At 41.8% G+C, this 21,108-nt stretch overlaps 2 protein-coding genes across 16 annotated transcripts in view; one reads left to right on the top strand and one right to left on the bottom strand.

The window, feature by feature from the left end:
- PDE8B (phosphodiesterase 8B) overlaps positions 1-12,972 on the top strand; it is a 246,202-nt gene extending 233,230 nt beyond the window's left edge. For 10 of the 12 annotated variants that reach the window (XM_025387304.1, XM_025387306.1, XM_025387307.1 and 7 more), the window contains 5 exons: positions 3,000-3,217; positions 4,552-4,672; positions 6,595-6,762; positions 10,499-10,628; positions 11,188-12,972. In XM_025387304.1, coding sequence (XP_025243089.1) covers positions 3,000-3,217; positions 4,552-4,672; positions 6,595-6,762; positions 10,499-10,628; positions 11,188-11,297 — 747 coding nt within the window. In that variant the 3' untranslated portion in view covers positions 11,298-12,972. The remainder of the gene's footprint in view (positions 1-2,999; positions 3,218-4,551; positions 4,673-6,594; positions 6,763-10,498; positions 10,629-11,187) is intronic. The other 2 variants (XM_025387296.1, XM_025387303.1) reach the window with 2 other exon arrangements.
- Positions 12,973-16,873: 3,901 nt separating this feature from the next.
- Positions 16,874-21,108, bottom strand: part of WDR41 (WD repeat domain 41) — a 48,996-nt gene continuing 44,761 nt past the window's right edge. For all 4 annotated transcript variants that reach the window (XM_025387312.1, XM_025387310.1, XM_025387309.1 and 1 more), the window contains 2 exons: positions 20,852-20,985; positions 16,874-17,914 (listed from right to left, as the gene is read on the bottom strand). In XM_025387312.1, the coding sequence (XP_025243097.1) occupies positions 17,762-17,914; positions 20,852-20,985 (287 nt within the window). In that variant the 3' untranslated portion in view covers positions 16,874-17,761. The remainder of the gene's footprint in view (positions 17,915-20,851; positions 20,986-21,108) is intronic.

Genomic DNA, 21,108 nt, shown 5'->3' on the forward strand with positions numbered 1-21,108 from the left:
CCAGATCTGCTGGCACTGACAAAGAGGGTCAGGAAGTATTTTCTCACCTCTCTTGTGTCATCTGTCACCCCTAATTTCTTTGTGATAAGCTAAATTTTTTTTCTTTTCTTTTTTTTTATTGAGATGAAGTCTCGCTCTGTCATCACCCAGGGTGGAGTGCAATGGCACGACCTTGGCTCACTGCAACCTCCACCTCCCAGGTTCAAGCGATTCTCCTGCCTCAGCTTCCCGAGTAGCTGGAAGTACAGGCATGCACCACCACACCCGGCTAATTTTTGTATGTTTAGTAGAGATGGGGTTTCACCATATTGGTCAGGCTCATCTCGAACTCCTGACCTCAGATAATCCACCAGCCTCAGCCTCCCAAACTGCTGGGATTACAGGTGTGAGCCACTGTGCCTGGCCAGGCTAAAATTCTTAATTCTATGACAGAGCATGCCCAACCCAGCTGTAAAGCTAGCATGCCCAGAGCCAACACTCGCTTCAATTGGTGACAGACCCCATCCTCTCCCCACGTTACCCAATTCCAGGGAACTATTGCAAGTGGAGAGGCCAGGATAGCAAGCATTCCTTTATTAGTGTCTGGGCATACATGAATATTTATCCTGAATAAGCAACTATTGGAAAAGCAGATCTAGAATGAAACCCTTCTGGCCAACTTTCCTCAGTGTGATCCAAATCTACTCCTACTGGTTCGGGAAGGAAAAAACTATGCAGAGGTAACTCCACGGGACTGGAATTTCGCCAGTTGCGGGTTTGATGGGGTTTTCTTCCACGGATAGCTCCTCCCTGACATAGAGCCTTGCTTCTCCCGTCTGCTAGTGAGCTGGCCTGTCTTCCTTCCCTACCTCCCAGCCATTTCTGGTCTGACAAGGCCTTGTTGGTGCCCACCTAAACTGCAGGACCCATTATTGGTATCTTTGTAAAAGTCACTGAGGGCATGGTTTAAATCAGTGTTAGCTGGAAGGAAAGGCATGTTTCATCTAGTGCTATTTATGTTTTCTACCCCAGTTACTTGAATCTCTTTCATTGAAGAATTAAAAAATAAACAGGCCTGAGACTCCAAGCAGGATTGAACATACCACAGGGGCACTAGCTGGAGGCCCAGAGTTTGGGCCCTGTGGGTTCTCACTGCTCAGGTACAGTCAGTGAAGGCGGAGCCCAGGTTGGGGCTGTCCTGGGTCCTGAGCTTGGAGATCGCTGAACGTGCCTGCAGGTGACCGTGGCCTCTCTCGACCAGCAGTGAAATGGCCAAATCATGCTTGCTTGCCCTGGGCACTGCAGAATCAATCTCTGAGAAGAGCTGAAAAGAGTAACTTCTGCTGTCCCTACTCAGGAAGCCTAGTTGTGTTGATTGGGGTCACCCCAGTGTTGCTCACCAGCTCCATGGGGTCAGCGTCAGGAATGGAAATGGCTCCCTTCTGGTGGAGACAGAGCTTTCGGGGAAGCCTGCTAAACCAATACAAACATGTGCAGCCCCGTGGCCATCAGGGTGCCGTTGCAGGACAGGGCTGAGCTACAGGTTCACCTTCCTCACCTGAGCAGCCGTTCATCCTCCTGCAGGCCTAGGCGAGCAAATTTTGGGAATACCAAAAATGATGACCCACCCCAGCCCCCGTATCCTGGGGACCACTTTCCCTCTCACTCACTGTCCCTTCAGCCGCAATGATGTTGCTTACGTTTCCTGAACAGACCTTTTTTCATTTGACTTCCGGAGCTTCATGCAGGCTGTTCTTTCTGCCTGGAATTCCCCTCTTGTTGCTTGTTGCCTGGACAATTCCTACCTCTCCTTCAGGCTCAGCAGAAAAATCACTTCCTTGGAAGTGACCACCCTCGAGACTCATGTTATCTGATAGGTAGCCATCAGTCTCACATGGCTACGAAATAAAATTTAAAATGCAGTTCCTTGGTTGCACTGGCTACCTTTCAAGTGTCCAGTAGCTGCATGTGACTGGGAGTTACTCTATCGGATAGCACAAATAGAACACATTTCTGTCATCACAAAACGTACATTGGACAGTGCTGCCCTAAACCAGACCAGGCCCCATGGTTATACTCCCAAAGCATCTGTACTTTCTTTCTTAGCGCATCTCACAGCAAGTTACTTCTGTTTGTGTTTTTAAATGTATTTGTCTCTCTCCCTCTACATTACAAACTTCCTTGTGCAGGCTGTGCCGGTGTAAATCATTGCTGCAGCTCTGGCACTATGCAGCGATAATTGGTACGTGGTAGGCACTCAATAAATAATAAATTCCTAGTACAGCATCTCTTATATAACATAGCCCATCTGATAACTCCCTCCTAAAGCTGCAGGCTCAGAAAACACTTGTATCCCCGGATGCTCTGGTTTGTGTTCTTTAATTACATAATGAAAGCTTTCAAAATAGGGTTTCCCTTTTTGCCTTTGCTGCCTGCTAGCCCAGAGCTGAATTTTGTTCTTAGTTGCAAGAACCCCCTTAGCCTTAATTTTCCTGGCAAAGTTATTCTTCTTCCCCTTGGTCCTCTTTTACTGCTTGGTCCTCTTTTACTTGGTCCTCTTTTACTCTTTTACAGCTCTAGTCATTTCACCATTGTATGAATAGTTTTGTTGTATCTGAGCCATTTGCTACATGCACACTCAAAATCTTTTCAGAACTAGGCAAATTGGTAGTATTTGTGAACATAGGCCACTTTCTGCTGTGGCAGAAACACCGTACAGTGGGCAATTCAAAAGGCTTGTTTGGCCTCTTCCTGCAGAAGCAACTGATGGGCCCTGGAGAAAGAATTAAGCTGTCTGTTGTAACTGTGGCTCAGGTTTCCCTCCTGATAACAGACAGCACAGTAAAGTGATGCTGCATGTCCGAGGCCGCCTCTCCACATCTAGGAGGTCAGAAGGCTCAACCGACTAAAAACGTTCTGAAAATCCCACGTACCCTGACCTGACCCTCTGCACAGACAAGGATGGATGTGGGTCTCCAAGATACAGTGGTAATGCTCAACCTTGCCTCCCCGTATCCCAGGGAAGCCTCGATCAGCTGGATGAGGTGGCAGCCCTCATTGCCGCCACGGTCCATGACGTGGATCACCCGGGAAGGACCAACTCTTTCCTCTGCAATGCAGGCAGTGAGCTTGCTGTGCTCTACAATGACACTGCTGTTCTGGAGAGTCACCACACCGCCCTGGCCTTCCAGCTCACCGTCAAGGACACCAAATGCAACATTTTCAAGAATATTGACAGGTGTGTTGTGCTTGGGCTCCTGTGCTCAAGTTTGTGTAGTTTAAGTGGGAAACTCAGTTTTCCCAAATACTTAGCTTCCTCTTAGGGGAAAGGGAAAATAATAGCTGTCCCACTGTATCAGATGATAAAATAACCTTGCCCTTAACTCAATTTGACTTTTCAGACTGCCTTTATGTTTTGAAATCACATTTGGTCTTCAGTGAGTTCATAAAAATGTTTTATACACTGCAGAACACTACATAAATATTGATTGTATTATTACTAAGTATACCAGATATTTTTACCCTCCTACGAGGACATCCTGTCTTTTGTGCAACTTGAGGAAAATGTATCCACCCCCATCTTTCCCTAGCTCAATTTCCGGCTGCTTAAAATACTCCCTTATGAGTAGGTCCCACAGAGCAGGAGCATGAAGGGTCGGTCAGGTTCCCCCAGCCCTGCATTCTCCGCTGATGACAGTGGGTTAGATGTGAGCAGGTCCTCTTGCCTGCCAGCACCTTGCGGTCAGGCTGTGGGTATTTCCCACACAGCACCAGCCAGGCTGGTGCACAGATGCCTGGGAGGGGGCAGTGTGCAGAGAACATGGAGCGCCCTCAGGCCTCAGGACCGCTGGTCTACGTGAACCTGTTGGTTTGGTCTCCAGAAAACTGGGAAAACATGGAGGTGAGTTATTCCATCTTTGGCTTCAGTTTCATGAGTATCAAGGATGGGTTTTTAAACTTTTGCAGAAAATTCTTTCCAGTAGCCAATTTTATTCAAGAGCCATTCTGGCTCTTGAAGTTAGAAAACGACGACAGAATTGGATGGTTACTTTAGGGCACGGTTGTTGCTTCATTCATTACAACTTCTGTCTGCTGCAATCTAGGGAAGTATTTATTAACAGGAAAATCCTCCATTGCCATCACTGAAGGACGCTGTGGCCATTCTGCAATGGCAATCACTGTGTTTGCACAGAGTGCAGTGCGCCAGCTTATGTGGCTGCTGTATCAGCCTACCATTTCCTGCCACCGTACTGTTTTGATGTTCTCAAGGGAAGGGAGAAGGGAATCACCTTGTCAGATAAATGTCCACCATGTGACAGGTACCTTCTGTCTTTTTAAAAATACTCATAAATCACATAAGCGTCAGCTATCACTGGGGAAAATGGAGTAGCATCTGCAGGTCTTGGTTATTGGGAGGACGAGCAGGTAAACTCTTCTTGCGATCTGCACACATTTCTTAACTCTGTGCCGCAGCTTCCTCTTGGGTTGTGAGGAGTGTAGTGAAATGGTGGCAGAATAGTTATAATTCGAGACACACTGTGAACAAGCCCCTTTGTCTTCTGGTTATTTTAGGAACCATTATCGAACGCTGCGCCAGGCTATTATTGACATGGTTTTGGCAACAGAGATGACAAAACATTTTGAACATGTGAATAAGTTTGTGAACAGCATCAACAAGCCAATGGCAGCTGAGGTGAGTGCTGCTTTCCATGCCGTAAGGCACATCCAAGTACGTTCCCATGAGAGCCTGCTCTGGCCCCAAAGCATGTTCTCTCCCACTCAAATGCAAGGTGGTTATTTGCTTGGAGTTGGTGAAGGGCTGAAAGGACTAGCCACTTGTTTTCCTTGGGGATGAGAGTAAACTGTGTCCACAGCAACTCTGAGCTCCTTGAAAGAAAGTCCCTGAGAAAAAGCCAGTACTGACCGAAAAAGCTAGGCCCAAAGAATATGGAAGGAGCTGCAGACGAGCAGAGACTGGCATAAATGGTGGTATTTTAGAGAATCCAAAGCCTTTACTTCTCTGTTCACTGAGCTCTTGGAAAACCTCAAAGTTGGAGGGTGTTTTCAAGAACAAAGAATGTTGCTGATTCACATTAAAAGCATACCAGTACCTGAAGACTGTCATAAAACTGGGAGTGACTGGAAAGCAGAAGCATTCGTTGTTTTCCTTTTTTAAAACCTACTCATGTACCTAGGACCTGCCTTAAGGTCCTTACCAATTTGGGTTTTAGGAACATGAAACAGAAGGTTCACACCTAATAAGATCCACTGTTCTCTGAAGCCATGAAGCTGTTCATAACTCCATAAAGCTAGAAAAGCTTTCCGCTCATTCCTGTTGAGCAGCAGAGGTTGGCAAAGTGGATGGATGTGAATGATCATCGTAACTTGATCAGTAAGGAGACTATCTGTGTAGGACCCATCCCATGACCAGTCTGGATGGAGGGACAGTGTCCACCTCACCTATTAAGCCCCTTCCCCCAGGGATTCCACAGCACAACACCAGAGCCCTCTCCTTCCACAGAGGACTTACGGGAGCAAGGATCTGGGGATTTAGAGAAGTATACAGATTCATAGAACTTCAGAACTGGGAAGGTCATCCACCCATGTAAGCCCCCAACTCTGCATTGAAACTTACTATTAACTGCAGTATTTATAGTAAACAGTATTACTTTGATAAGTAATCAAAAACCTCCAGAACATATTCTGCACATTGATAGTCTAATAAATAGGTCCAGTCTAAAACCCCCCAAATATCATGCAGCCTTTTGGCTTGGCAGAGCTCTGGAGACCTGTTTGCACACAATCAATTTGATGGTGTCCTTAAAAGTGGAGAATAACAATCTTTCAGGTTCTATGTAAACGGCCTGTGACTGCATCTGTGTGCACCAACTCGTGTCTTGGCCACATGGCTGAGGACACTGACATCACCACTAGGTGTAGACCAGTCTTTCTAAACATGGCTGAACACACCTGCTCCTGACCACTTTCTACTCCAAGAACCCCACACCTACCTTGCTCACCTACCAGCCAGTCAGAAGAACAGCCAAGAAAACATGAGTGGACACATGCCTTAGGAGAACCAAAGTGCGAGGGAGTGGGTGAGTGGGGGTGGGACGGGTCATAGGAGGGAGGGAGCTGGTAGGCATAAGTAGTAGAAATCAAGAAATAATCGAAGGTTACATGCATGTGCCATTGCTCTACTTTAAATGGATTAAAGTAGCTAAAAGCTCTGCTTTTACACTTTTTTTTTTTTTTAAACTGGGAGAAATTCCCTCTCAGATTACATATCTAATTGCTCAAAATAAAAACAAAACTGCTATAGCAGTTACCTCTAGGGAAGAAAATGGATGTGAGGGGTAGACAGGTGGTGATAGGGACTTTCAGCTTTCAAACTCTGTGTTGAGTGTCTTTTAAGACTGTATCAGCATATTCTTTTTTTTTTTTTTTTAAAGAATGTATTGGCATATTATATATGGAATTTTAAAAAAAGCTGCCTCCGCTGAGTCCCAGTCCCACCTGTGTGCTCGGTGATTACCATCGAATGCCAGGTGAGTCAGCCCTCGTGGGCTTCACCATCATCTTGAACCAACCCTGATCCGACCATCTGTTTTCCAGATTGAGGGCAGCGACTGTGAATGCAACCCTGCCGGGAAGAACTTCCCTGAAAACCAAATCCTGATCAAACGCATGATGATTAAGTGTGCTGACGTGGCCAACCCATGCCGCCCCTTGGACCTGTGCATTGAATGGGCTGGGAGGATCTCTGAGGAGTATTTTGCACAGGTGCGCCATCTTTCCAGGGAAGCTCCACTTCCCCTCTGGGAATGGGCCCCAGGTCATGGAAATCCTGGGGGATTCTCCGGTTCACTTTTTACCAATTAGTTAACCACTCCTCCCTAGAAGAAAGCAGCTTACCCCCTCCTGGGGTAGACTTCTGGTTCCCTCAGGAACTGACTGATGGGCTGATCACTAACCAGAGTCTCTCTAGAAGGAGGATAAACTGAGCCTTTGGAAGTAACTTTTCATCTTCAATTTGTTCGATCCAGAACTTGTACAAAAACTGAGAAATCTTCCATTCATTCATTAGGTTATTCCTGGGTGTCTCCATGGTGGGTTATGGGAACCCCAGCATTAGTGAAGACATCGCGGCCACGGGAAGTTCCCAGTCCAGTGGGGCAAGAGATGCACATAGGTCCACATGTTGGTAAAAAATGAAGTGTATCTCAAGGAAGTTTATGTTAAGTGCGACAGGAGTTCAGACTTTTTTCCTAGATAAAAGGGGGGGCTACAGAAATGTGGGAATAGGAAAATACTCTAGAAGAACAAAGCATTCTGAGCAAAATGAACAAGGGGAGGGAAAACAGAATTTTTATATAAAGAGGAGCAATATGTAGTTCACGTTTACTGTGACAGTGTAAAGAGGAGTTAGAGAGAAATCTAGAAAGCAGTGGACTGTAAATGAACATGTGAAACAGCCCTACTTCCAGAGAAAAGACTCTAAGCACTGAGGGGTGTGTGGGTGACAAACAAGTAGCCACAAATAGTGAATGTTGTGGGGTCTGCATGGCTGAAATGTACTATGGTGGCAGTATAAATAAGGGCAAGATAAAGAATAGATGATACCTAGGAAGACCATGAAGGGGACTGGCCAGCAGCGGACCCAGTATGTTTAAGATTTGGGGTACATGTGCAGGTTTGTTAAAAGGGTATATTGCTGATGCTGAGGTTTGAGCTTCTAATGATCCATGGCTCAAGTAGTAAACATAGTACCCAATAAGGAGTTTTTCAACCCTTGCCCCCTTCCCTCCCTCCTTTTGAAGTCTCCAGTGTTTACTGTTCCAGTTTCTGCTACTGTGTGTACCCAATGTTTAGTTCCCACTTCTAAGAAAGAACATGTGGTATCTGGTTTTGTTTCTATATCACTTCACTTTAGGATAATGGCCTCCAGCTCTAGCCATGTTGCTGCAAATGACATGATTTCATTCTTTTTTTATGGCTGCATAGTATTCCATGGTATATATGCACATTTTCTTCATCCAGTCCACCAATGATGGGCACCTGGGTTGATTCCATGTCGTTGCTACCATGAACTGTGCTGTCATAAACATGCAAGTACAGGTGTTTCTTCAGTACAAAGATTTATTTTCCTTTGGGCATATACCCAGTAATGGGACTGCTGGGTTGAATAGCAATTTCTATTTCTAGTTGAGAAATCTCCGAACTGCTTTTCACAGGGGCTACCTGATCTAATTTATTTCTCACCAACAGTGTATAAGCATTCTTTTCTCCACAACCTTGCCAACATCTGTTATTTTCTGACTTTTTAATAATAGCCATTCTGACTAGTTTGAGATGGTATCTCATTGTGATTTTGATTTGCATGTCTGATTAGTGATGCTGGAATTTTTTTTTTTTTTTTTTTTTGGAGACAGTCTTGCTCCATTGCCCAGGCTGGAGTGCAGTGGCATGATCTCGGCTCACTGTAACCCTCACCTCCCAGGTTCAAGCAATTCTCCTGCCTCAACCTCCCAAGTAGCTGGGATTACAGATGCACGCTGCCACACCCAGCTAATGTTTTGTATTTTAGTAGAGATGGTGTCACTGTGTTTCCCAGGCTGGTCTCGAATTCCTGAGCTCAGGCAATCCGCCTGCCTCGGCCTCCCAAAGTGCTAGGATTACAGGCGTGAGCCACCGCGCCCAGCCTGGACGTTTTTTTTTTTTTTTTAATGTCTGTTGGCTGCTTGTATGTCGTCCGTCTTTAGAGAAGTGTCTGTTCATGAAATCCAGTAAGTAAACTGCAGCTTTCTGGGAAGAGAGCCCCTGAATTGAAGAAAAGTAGGACAGGTAGTTCTGAGCTTTCCAGAGAGAACAGGAAGGGGGTGGGGATCAAATGACTCCTTGAACACCAGTGGATATTTTAAGGCTGCTTGATCGACTGACCTGAAATGAGCAAGCCAAGCCAAAAGCTGCTCATCAATGGGCTTCCCTGGACCCACAGAGCGAGGACCTGAAGTACTACTCCTAGTTATTCTCAGTGTGAATGGAGAATGAGAAAAATGTGCTTTTAAGTTTTTTGATGTAAGCTTCCTATTTAGGTGTCCTTTTCCCAAAAAGGAATGTACTAATGTTCATAAGCCAGGGTGACCTAAAAATGAAAGTTACAAATGAAGCCTTTGAGCTGGCCTCTGGCTCAATACACCACCAGGAAATGTGGATCTTAATATTCAGCTCAATGAATGATGGCCTTACTTTAATGTGCATAATACTCAGATTTCCACACACCTCAAAAGCTGCATGGCTAATACCCACATCTGAACAATCATAGTTTGACAGTCATTCTTTTGAGTGAAAATAATGCTCCATGGATAAAAGCAGCTGGTTCATCTCAATTCAAGTGCATAAGTGCTTTTCCACAAGATGACCAGCAGATTTTGGTATGCAGTGCAAGTGCACGTGTACTCCCATTTCATCACATTCATCACACAGAATATTACAGAGACATGTACTTCAAAGGTCAAGATTCAATACAATAACTCTTACTGCTTCAAAGAGGTAATTCTTAAGTGAAACTGTTTTTTGTTTTGTTTTTTTAATTTGAGACAAGATCTTACTCTGTCACCCATGCTGGAGTGCAGTGGCACAGTCCTGGCTCACTGCAGCCTCAAACTCCAGACCTCAAGCAATCCTCCTGCCTTGACCTCTCATATTACTGGGATTACAGGCATGAGCCAGTGGGCCCGGCCTGAAACTTTTTAAAGTGCAAACATGTGGCAGCGAATAATATAATGACTATGGCTATTAATACAGTTTGGTGCTAGTTCATTGAGTCATGCTAAGGTGTTAGCAGTTTTACCCACTGTTGCTGCTTCTCAGTGTAAACGTCAGTAGTTTTGGTATGAGAATTTGTGTTTGTATGACATTGAAAATAGCTTTGACTTTGCAATAATAAAAGATCACAGCAAAGAGGCTAAGTACCCTGAGATCAAAATGTCAGGAGATGCTATGGTATCACATAAAGTAAGAGGCTTGGGGCTCGTGCCTATAATCCCAGCACTTTAGGAGGCCAAGGCAGGCAGATCACCTGAGGTCAGGAGTTCAAGACAGTGAACTGGCCAACATGGTGAAACCCCGTCTCTACTAAAAATTAGCTGGGCATGGTAACAGGTGCCTGTAATCCCAGCTACTCAGGAGGCTGAGGCAGAAGAATCGCTTGAACCTGGGAGACAGAGGTTGCAGTGAACCGAGACTGCACCACTGCACTCCAGCTTGGGCGACAGAATGAGACTCTGTCTCAAAAACAAAAGAAAAAAAGTAAGAGGCTTGAGAGTGGGAAGGCCTGAGTGTAGTCACTGTAGCTCAGCTGACTTACGTAAGTCTGAGGACCTTGCTGAGCCTATGTCTTCATTGAGAAAACTGGATAATAACCCATTTTCACAGGGTTGTTCTGAGAAACAGGATATTACTGTAAAAGTGTCTCGCATGTCCTCCAGCCCTATGTGATGGTGTTTTTTTCTTACAGACCGATGAAGAGAAGAGACAGGGGCTACCTGTGGTGATGCCAGTGTTTGACCGGAATACCTGTAGCATCCCCAAGTCTCAGATCTCTTTCATTGACTACTTCATAACAGACATGTTTGATGCTTGGGATGGTAAGACAGTTACTGTTTTGTCACCCACAAAGAAAATTTTGTTATACTTTATTATCTTTAGTGACATAGGGTGACCCTAAAGGTAAACAAAATATATTTTTAAAAATGTGGCTGTCAGCTTTTTGTGGCCGAGTTGGGTGGGTGCATTCTTTGCATCCCCAGCAGCTGGCACAGAAGCTTGTGTGCAGAAGACTCAATGGATTTTTGGTAACTGGATAAACGAGTCTTTGCCTCTTCAAAGGACACGTTGCAGAAGCTACTGCAGTTTTATTCTATCATTGGAGGAAACTCTAGGAAGAATGCAAAATGTATTTAGTTTACTCTGAATCATAGGTTCTTCTGATAAGCAGCTTTTCAAGAAGGACCTGTTTGTATTTCAGCAACTAGTGTTTAATGACTTGTCCTCATGTTAAGTGTGTTCACTTAACAGCCTCAGGCCTCACCCACGGTATGCCTCCTCTAATTCTGATCCCACACTTGTCCCAGACAGCCCCAGGCTTATAAACGCTCCTGGGGTCTAACTTCACAGGTTTCTTTTGATTCTTTTCTGTCCTTGCAGCCTTTGCACATCTGCCAGCCCTGATGCAACATTTGGCTGACAACTACAAACACTGGAAGACACTAGATGACCTAAAGTGCAAAAGCCTGAGGCTTCCATCTGACAGCTAAAGCCAAGCCACAGAAGGGGGCCTCTTGACCTACAAAGGACACTGTGAATCGCAGTAGCGTAAACAAGAGGCCTTCCTTTCTAATGATAATGACAGGTATTGGTGAAGGAGCTAATGTTTAATATTTGACCTTGAATCATTCAAGTCCCCAGATTTCATTTTTAGAAAGTCATGTTTCATGAAGAAAAATATATGTCCTTTTGAATACTTAATGACAGAACAAATACTTGGCAAACTCCTTTGCTCTGCTATCATCCGGTGTACCCTTGTCAATCCATGGAGCTGATTCACTGTAACTAGCAGGCCACAGGAAGCAAAGCCTTGGTGCCTGTGAGCTCAGTCTCCCAGGATGGTGACTAAGTGGCTTAGCTAGTGTTCAGCTCATCCTTTACCATAAAAATCATCATTGCTGTTTAGCTTGACTATTTTCCTCAAGAGCATCGATCTGAAGGATTCATAAGAAGCTTATCTGAACAGATATATCTAAGGAAAAAAAAACTACATAAAATAAGTGAAATAACTTGGACCAAATTACAGATAAACTAGTTAGCTTCACAGCCTCTATGGCTACATGGTTCTTGTGGCCGATGGTGTGACACCTAAGTTAGAACACAGCCTTGGCTGGTGGGTGCCCTCTCTAGACTGGTATCAGCAGCCGGTGTTGTACCCCCTTTCCTGTAAAAGGGGGTAACAGCCATCCACAATGAGGGAAAAAGTGGCATTTCATTTTTGGGGAATCCATGAGCTTCCCTTATTTCTGGCTCACAGAGGCAGCCATGAGGCACTATAACAAGTATTATATAAAAGCCATTAAATCTGAATGCCCTTGGACAAGCTTTTCTTAAAAAAAAAAAAGTTTATATACATGTTTAAAATTTTTATTAAAATCCAAATTTTCTGGGTGTAAGCCCATGGAGTATATTGTGCCATGCACCACATATACGTAATATTTCGGGAGGGGAAGTTTCAAGGTTCAGATATTTTTAACCAATCTATATTTGAAATCATGCCATTAGCTTTAACAATGTTAAAATTGTGCGGTGTAAATATATCAGAAAATAAGCATATGGGGAGGCAGTAAATACTATTTTAAGCTATTAATTGTATGCTAAAAGCTTCTAAAGCACAAGTGCATATTTTTATACTGCTCTTTTCACAACTCTGTGATCTACATAAAGTCAGACTTGAGATTTTCTTTTCTCTTTTACCAGCCGATCCTTCCTATGTATTATATTAGACCCCGTAAACAAACTTCGTTTTTCTTTCTCTGTACTTCATGCTGCATTTTTAAAAGGTATAAACAGAGACTGAATTAATTGAATCAGTAATTACTTTTTTCCAATACAAATTGGAATGCAGAATACTTGGAACTTGTACATGGGGAAAAAATGACTTATCACTACATACTGTGCCAATGTTTTTTTCTATGTTTTGTACCAAAAATGGAAAAATATGACAATTCCATGCAAAGAAATGTATCTAAATTATTTTTGTTAGATGATAAGAGAACTTGCTTGGTCAGGACAGCAGCCAGCTTTGTATTGTAATGCTATATTATGTAAATGTGATGAAAATGTTTTTGTGAAGTACTTGTAACTAAATTCCTACAGCCATTTTTCATTCCCAACAGCTGTTTTTATTTTACCTCTTTGGCCTAAACTTTTCATAATTTCAAATTTGGGGTTTAGTGTCCTTTATTTCATGAGTCACACACTTTGTTTTCAGAGCACATTAAAGTCAAGATGCCAGAATCCCATATTAAGGACCTAGCTAACTTGTCTAGGCTTCAGAAGCTTGCTTGAGGCAAGGGACAGTCCTTTTCTGATCATCTCACTTTCAGTTCTATTTGGTAAGTAACATTTATCAGGTGTCTGACATCCTCTACATGAAATATTTACAGCTTACTCAGTGTTATGTCAAATTTCATGTTAACTTCAAACTTTTTATTAGTAATGTGTAAATGTTTAAAAATGCTTTAAGACAGCTAGGTACTAAAGCTTCAACAATTTCTGCTCTTTACCAGTGTAATCTACATTATAATCTTCTGAGCTGCGAACTAGTCTATTCTTCCATATAGTCAACTTGTTAGAAATACAGGCTTTCAGATGGTGTTTGTATCAGATAGTTTATATTATAAAAACCACTATAACTGCCTCTTACATGGAGTTGTTTACTTAAATGACGTGTTGAGGGGGCTGTATTAGGAAAATGCAACACTCTTTAATAATTTTCGTTGACTACTAAAGAGAAGGAGGAAGCTAGTTATAAAAACATTGCTGGACCAGAATGACCCTATAATTTCCTAAGATCATTCTTTATTTCTAATTTAAGATTTTTAAATTTACTTGCCCTCTAAGTCAGGACTGGTTAGCATTCTGGGGCAAAAAAACAAGCTTATCAGTTCACACAGAACCTACTCAGCTGCAGAGAGAGAAACAGAAGGGATGATCCTGTGCCCTTGTGCTCTGTGAATATAGCCAGAGACTGAGGTAATAAATATATTTAAATAAAAATGACAAGGCATTTGTACACATTGTAACACTATGTAGTGTTACTTCTGCTGTTGCAAGTATCTTAAGTGTTGAAAGCTAAACGCAGGAAATGGAGAAAATGTACATAATATACATTGACCCATTATTCTAAATCGAAAGTCCAACTTTTAGGAGCAGTCTACCTGCAACTACTGAACACCATCAGGTTTGAGACCCTACGAGAATTTCCCATCATACTGTTATCCCCGATCTTTCTGACTTTAGGACATGCATGAAAACAAAAGCAATCTAGTCCCTAGGGCTGGAGACTGCCCTCTAGACAGTTTTTCATGGCAGAAAATTAGAATACAAGTATACCTCATTTTATTGCATTCTGTTTCATTGTGCTTCAAAGATACTGTCATTTCTACAAATTAAGGGCTTGTGGCCACCCTGCATTGAGTAAGTCTATTGGGGCATTTTCACAACATGGGCTCACTTTGTGTAAGTGTCACATTTTGGTAATTTTTACAGTATTTCAAATGTTTTTATTCTTGTATCTGTCATGGTGATCAGTGATCTGTTACTACTGTAATTGTTTTAGGGTACTGCAAACCATGCCCATATAAGACAGTGAACTTAATTGATAAATCTTGTGTATATTCTAACTGTTCCACCAACAAGCGGTTTCCAATCTCTCCCTCTTCTTGGCCCTCCCTATTCCCTGAGATACAACAATATTGAAATTAAGCCAATTAATAACTTACAGTAGCCTCTAAATGTGCAAGTAAGAGTCACGCCTCTCACTGTAAATCAAAAGCTACAGATAATTAAGCTTAGTTGAAGAAGGCATGCTGAAAGCCCAGGCAGGTCAAAAAGCCATGCCTCTTACACCAGTTAGCCAAGTTATACAAAGGAAGAGTTCTTGAAAGTGTTACTCCAGTGAACGTGCAAACAAGAAAGTGAAACAGCCTTATTACTGAGATGGAGAAAGTCTGAGTGGTCTACATACAAGACTAAACCAGCCACAACATTCTCTTAAGCCAAAGCCTAATTCTTCAATTCTTTGAAGACTGAGAGGTGAGGAAGCTACAGAAGAAAAGTTGGAAGCAAGCAGAGGTTGGTTCATGAAGCTATCTCCATTAACATCAAAGTGCAAGGGGAAACAGCAAGCAGTTATCCAGATGATCTAGCTAAGATCACTGAAGGTGACTACACTGAACAACTGAGTTTGTGAAGATGAAATGGCCTTCTATTAGAAGAAGATGTCATCTAGGACTTTCGTAGCTAGGCAGAAGTTCAATGCCTGCGAATGTAGCTGGTGCCTTTAAGCTGAAGTCAAGAGTTTATTTACCAGTCCAAAAATCTTAAGGTCCTTAAGAATTATGTTAAATCTACTTTGCCCATGCTCTAGAAGTGGAATAACAAAGCCTGGATGACAGCACATCTGTTTATAGCATGGTTTACTGAATATTTAAACCTATGGTTGAGAACTCAAATTTCTTTCCAAATATTACTGCTCATTGACAATGTACCTGGTACCTAAGAATTCTGATGGAGATGTACAAGGAGGTCCGTGTTGTTGTCTGCATGCCTGCTACCACAACATCTATGCTGCAGTCCATGGGTCAAGGAGTCACTTTGACTTTTAAGTCTTATTTAAGAAATACATTTCATAAAGCCATAGCTGCCCTAACTAGTGATTCCTCTGATGGGTCTGGCCAAAGTCAACTGAAAACCACCTGGGAAGCATTTATCATTCTAGATGCCGCTAAGAACATTCTGATTCATGGGAGGTGGTCAAAATTTCAACATTAAAAGGAGTCTGGAAGAAGTGGAGCCTGAAGGTAATAGATGAGAAGTTGCTTAAGAATGTGTATAGAAAGAAGTTTCTGGAGACAGTCATTTCCACAGTGAAAGTGCTGTTAAACACCGTTGAAATGACAACAAAGGATTTAGAATATTCTATAAACTTAGTTGATAAAGGAGCATCAGGGTTTGAGACGACAGACTCTAAATTTTGAAAGAAGTTCTATTGGTGGGTAAAATGCTATTAGAAAGTATTACATGTTACAGAGGTACCTTTGTGAAAGGAAGTCAATTGATTTGGAAAACTTCATTGCTGTCTTATTTTAAGGAACTGCCACAGCCACCCCAACCTTCAGCAACCACCTTAGTCAAGACCTTCCACCAGCAAAAAGATTATGACTCACTGAAGGCTCAGATAGCATTTTTTAGCAATAAAGTATTCTTAAGGTATGTACATTTTTTAGAAATTTAAGACTGCAGTATAAACAAAAGTTTTATAGGCACCGGGAAACCAAAAACTAGATGTGACTCACTCTATTTGCAATACTTGCTTTTTTGATGTGGTCTGAAATCTAACCTGTAATATCTCTGAGGTATGCCTGTATAATGATGGAAGGAATTTGCTGTGGTACTTATGGTACCATTTGCTTCCAAAATTCATGTGATTTCTACCACTCCATTTGAATAGATTACTATCACAAAACACTAGCCTAGAACAGGCTAGGAAGTAAAACAGTTAAAAATCTATGACTCCCGTGTGTCATACAACTTAAGAAAACAACTTTACAAATGTATGGGCTAATACAGATTTTCTAAAGGAAAAAGCATGTGAGTAATGGGAGAAAGTCTTTTGTAATGGAGGTAGCTTAAGTTTTAATATTTCTCCATAAAACTTTTCATGACTCAATGTTATTTGGATTTAAAGTAGTCATATAAGCCTCTCTCATTCAGTCTTCAATTCCTGTTTTTAGAGCTGCTCAGTGATACTGGGCACTACAGAGTTAACTGCAAGGCCTTACCACATTGGGCTTCAGTTTCCTCATTTATAACATTATGCCATTGGTCTACCTAGATGACCTTAACTCTTCCAGTCTTTGACTGTAGGTAGTTGTGGAAGCAACTGTCAAAGCTAAAACTAGTAAAAAGAACTCTGAAGATTCCCTTTAGGGTTATTTGTATAATGAACACATAAATCTGTAGAAAGTTTTCCCTAAGAAGGGTCAGTCTGCTAACATCAGTCACATTGCCCTTTCTTAATCAGTAGTTTAAGAATTTCAATCTTTAATATGTAGACTACTTTACTTTCTCATTTTTTTATTTTTTAGCACCCAAAGGAGAAAACATATTGTTACAAGGCTGGTTATAGTGTCTCAATGGGCACTGCAAAGAACTACATAAATGAAGTCTGTCTCAAGCAATTCGTATTTGAGTCAGTGGTCAGATGGAGCAGTTGCGCTCAGCTGCAGTCTCTGACTCTGGAAACACTGTGCCTCTCAAATGATCTAGAGCTCATCCTTGGTGTACATGAGGGGCAGTTGTTGTTCTAGTACCAATTTAGCCCATGGCTGTTCAAGCCACTTTGCACTGGGAAAAATACACCCTCATAAGATTCCTATCCATTTGAGTTCATATAGGTTTTAGTAGCTAGAACTAAAAAACATTTTTAAATTACCTAAACAAATTGATACCCAAAAAAACTTGCCATACATTAACAGTACATATGTTCATTTTTTTGGCTGAGAGATTCAAGTTTGTGCTATATAGAACACTAACAGTTACTATAAGACCAGGAAAATTTGCAGGAGAAAGGCTATTTTTAAACTTCACAATAATTCTAAAGGAAGCCAAATAATAAAACTTCTAATAAATGCCATAACTTAACTATTACCTCTATTTGTACCTTTCACAAGGGTCTAGGTTCAAAATAAGCTCAAAACACAGCACTCACCACTTCAACAGCAGCTGAAAGTCAAATGGAAAACTTGTGGTATATTCTTTGGAGAATATACTAGGACCTGAGAAGCAACATGTTCCTGGTTGGTAGGTCCACAAAAACTTTAAATATGTAGAATTTTATGGACTGACAAAATTACCAATTTAAGTGATCGATATATTAATGGTTTTCAAAGTAGTACCCGATATTTGATGTTCAAGGTTCATGCATGTGTATTTTTAATTCCTTAAACTAGACAGCAAGGTATAAGTCACCATTCTCCTCTAATTTTTGAAATAATCTTAAACTGCGCAATCCAGATTCTCGCTCTCCATTTTTCCACAAAATAATGAGATGATCAGCAGAGCATGTCACTAGTCCGTGATCTTCAAAGTATAGAAACATCTGTAAAGAAAATTAAAACTGATTATAGTGACCCTGAAAAGCAGAGAAGTGGCTAATACCACATTAACATATGTGCGTATGAGATACATGCCTTAAGACTCCTTTGGATCTGCGTGTAGAACTTCATTTTTCAGTATTGGTAACAGTCACATACAAATAATATCTAATATTTTAATCAGAATTTTGTTAATACTGTTCAACTACAGAATAGCTATTTTCGTAAAGTACATGAATTCCCATAGTTCTTCCAGATGTTTTCATAATCTGATTTTTCAAGTATTGGTTTTACTTAACCATTACTTATGTATAATGGCTATGGATAAAATGTCTGAATTCTAAATTTCCCAAGATAATCACTGGCTTCAGCTCTCTCTATAAAAGTAGATATACTCAATCCATAGGTATTGAATGTCAGAACTAGGTTTATGGTTCCTACCCTCAAGAAGATTCTGAAAAGCAAATCATAATTGAAACAATAAAGGTACCAATGAAAGATTATGTAATCAGGCACTAAATAATGCAGTACAGACTCTGACATGCCACAGAAATTCAGAAAAAGCTTCAAAGTGAGAAAATGCCCCAGGTAAGGGGAAGGGGCTTGTCCAGTGAAGGAATAGGCTGGAGGCTAAGAATAGGAAAACAGTGTTGACAAAAGGCAACATGAATACTATGGGGTGAAGAGTTGTATCAGAGAGAAGTGAACCAATTAAAAGGATGAGGTCCTCGAAGGAAAGGGTGAAATAAAAGAGAAACAGGGCCGGGTGTGGTGGCTCACGCCTATAATCTCAGCACTTCGGGAGGCCAAGGTGGGTGGACTGCCTAGGTCAGGAGTTCACGAGACCAGCCTGGCCAAACATGGTGAAACCCTGTCTACACTAAAAATTAGCTGGCCATCTGTAATCTCAGCTACTCGGGAGGCCAAGGAAGGAGAATCGCTTGAACCCAGGAGGCGAAGGTTGCAGTGAGCGGAGATCACGCCATTGCACTCCAGCCTGGGCAACAAGAGCAAAACTCCCTCTCGGAAAAAAGAGAACAAGAGTTTTCTCTAAAATGACTTATACATTTCTGAAGACCACAGGAGAAGACTCAGCTGAGGATGCAGGAGTGAAGGGAGGAAATATGGGAGCAGAATTCCTTGGGAAACTGGAAAACACAAAATTCAATATACAGGTGGAGGGGTTGAGCCAGTAGAGCAAGGATGAAAATATAAAAGAAATGAGGACCAGCCCGGCCAACATGGCGACACCCCATCTCTACTAAAAATACAAAAATTAGCTGGGTGTGGGGGCGGGCACCTGTAATCCCAGCTACTCGGGAGCCTGAGGCAGGAGAATTGCTTAAACCTGGGAGGTGGCGGGTGCAGTGAGCCAAGATCGTGCCACTGCACTCCAGCCTGGGCAAGAGAGAGAGATACTGTCTCAAAAAAAGAAATGAGGAAATTCAGGTGACACTGCAGAGATAGCCTAGGTTTTATCAGCAAAGCCAGAGATGCTTTTTAAAAATGTTCAGGTCTCAACACTTTCACTCAGGAAAATTCCTAAGAAGCTGACACTTATATAATGAGAAATGTGCCACATTCAAACACATTTGAATGTGTTTTACATGGGGTTTTCTCCACCATCTAAAAACCTTTTTTATGAGTTCCTACTATTTAAAAATATAAAGTCCAAACTCCTCAGCCTCAATGACATTCATAATCTGACCCCAAACCACATCCCCAGGCATAAGCTTTATCTCCTACTAGTGTCTGTTCACAGGAAGCCAGCACTCCAGCCTAGCCAAGGTGCTCTTTGCCACCACATATATGCTATCTTTGCCCTTCTGTCTACCACAGTCCACGCTTGCCACCCAACCAGAAACAAAGTTAAAAACTGAGCTACTTGTTAGAGGAAAGCAAAGATAACTATGACACTGTACCCAACGTCAAGGAGCTTATGGTGACAAGGCTACATACTCATCCTACTAAACTTAAAAGTATCAAGTCCCATATCCCTAACCATTTACAAGATTCAGCAAGAAATGTTTCTTCTGAGTCACTGCTGCTTACTTGGGTCCATCATATGCAGCCTAGGGTCTATACCCCTTCTCTCCACTCAAGAGTAAGATCCATGAGGGCAAGGACTGTATCCATCTCTCTCTGTCAACTCCAGCAGCCAGTGTTTAGCAGTGCCTGTAATACAGGAAATGCTCACTAACAAGCATGCTGCCGCTGTTCCTCCTAAGCATGAATGCCCTTTCAAATGAAAAGAAGTTTATTCTTCTTTGGCTATGAAACAGGGAAGAACAATTTAAGAAATTTCTTAGGGCTCTGATTATGCTGTTATCATTGCACTGTTATTAGTTCTCACAACTAATCTGTTACCTCAACTGATCTTATTCCTTCACTGTAGGCAATGATGCCTGCAGCAAATATTAATGTATTTGGATTTCTATATATTAGAAGCTTATGCATTTCATAATTTTCAACTAAAATTTTCATATTTGCACAATGAAAATCAAGGCATAGGGTTTCATTAAAGATAACAAACTATTATCCTTCAAAGGCAGGTGAAAACAGGACTCTGTTCATACATTTGATAAAGGCCCCTGGAATTCGATTCTGTTAAGGCTTTAACTGTATACACATAACCACAACCCTTCATGCATTCTCTGTTGACTGTTGTGTTATAGTCAGCATTATTCACACTACCCTTATGGTCAGCTATCTCCAGCTCATAAATAATGGTGATTAAGCCCATTCTTAAAAGCAATGCATTCCTTGTTTCCTCAAATCATATCTCCGGAAAGGGAAATCCTAACGGCACATACTATAGCCTATCCCATTCTATGTTCAGATCTACGAAAAAGTATATGCCTTTATGAGACCGACTGAATGAAAAGAGCAATGAAAAGGAAAAGCAGGAGTTGCCTGGACATTCTATGCCTGAAAAGCAATACCTCCACAGATGACGAGTGTCCAATCAAATCTCCAATAAGCTCCAGTGAACATGAAGTAGCATTTTCTTGCTGCTTTTTAACAGGTTGGCTGGCTTGTTTGTTGACTCTTCCAAATCCCCACATGTTAAAAAAACCTAGAAAAAGAATCATTTCCAAAATGACTGTGCTCTATACATACAATAACAACATGAGATCAGAAAAACAGAAAATTTAAATGTGAAGAGGTTCCAGACTTATTTTAGTCAAGGGCTAAGTGG

Source organism: Theropithecus gelada, chromosome 6 (assembly GCF_003255815.1).
Source record: "Theropithecus gelada isolate Dixy chromosome 6, Tgel_1.0, whole genome shotgun sequence".
Taxonomy (NCBI): domain Eukaryota; kingdom Metazoa; phylum Chordata; class Mammalia; order Primates; family Cercopithecidae; genus Theropithecus; species Theropithecus gelada.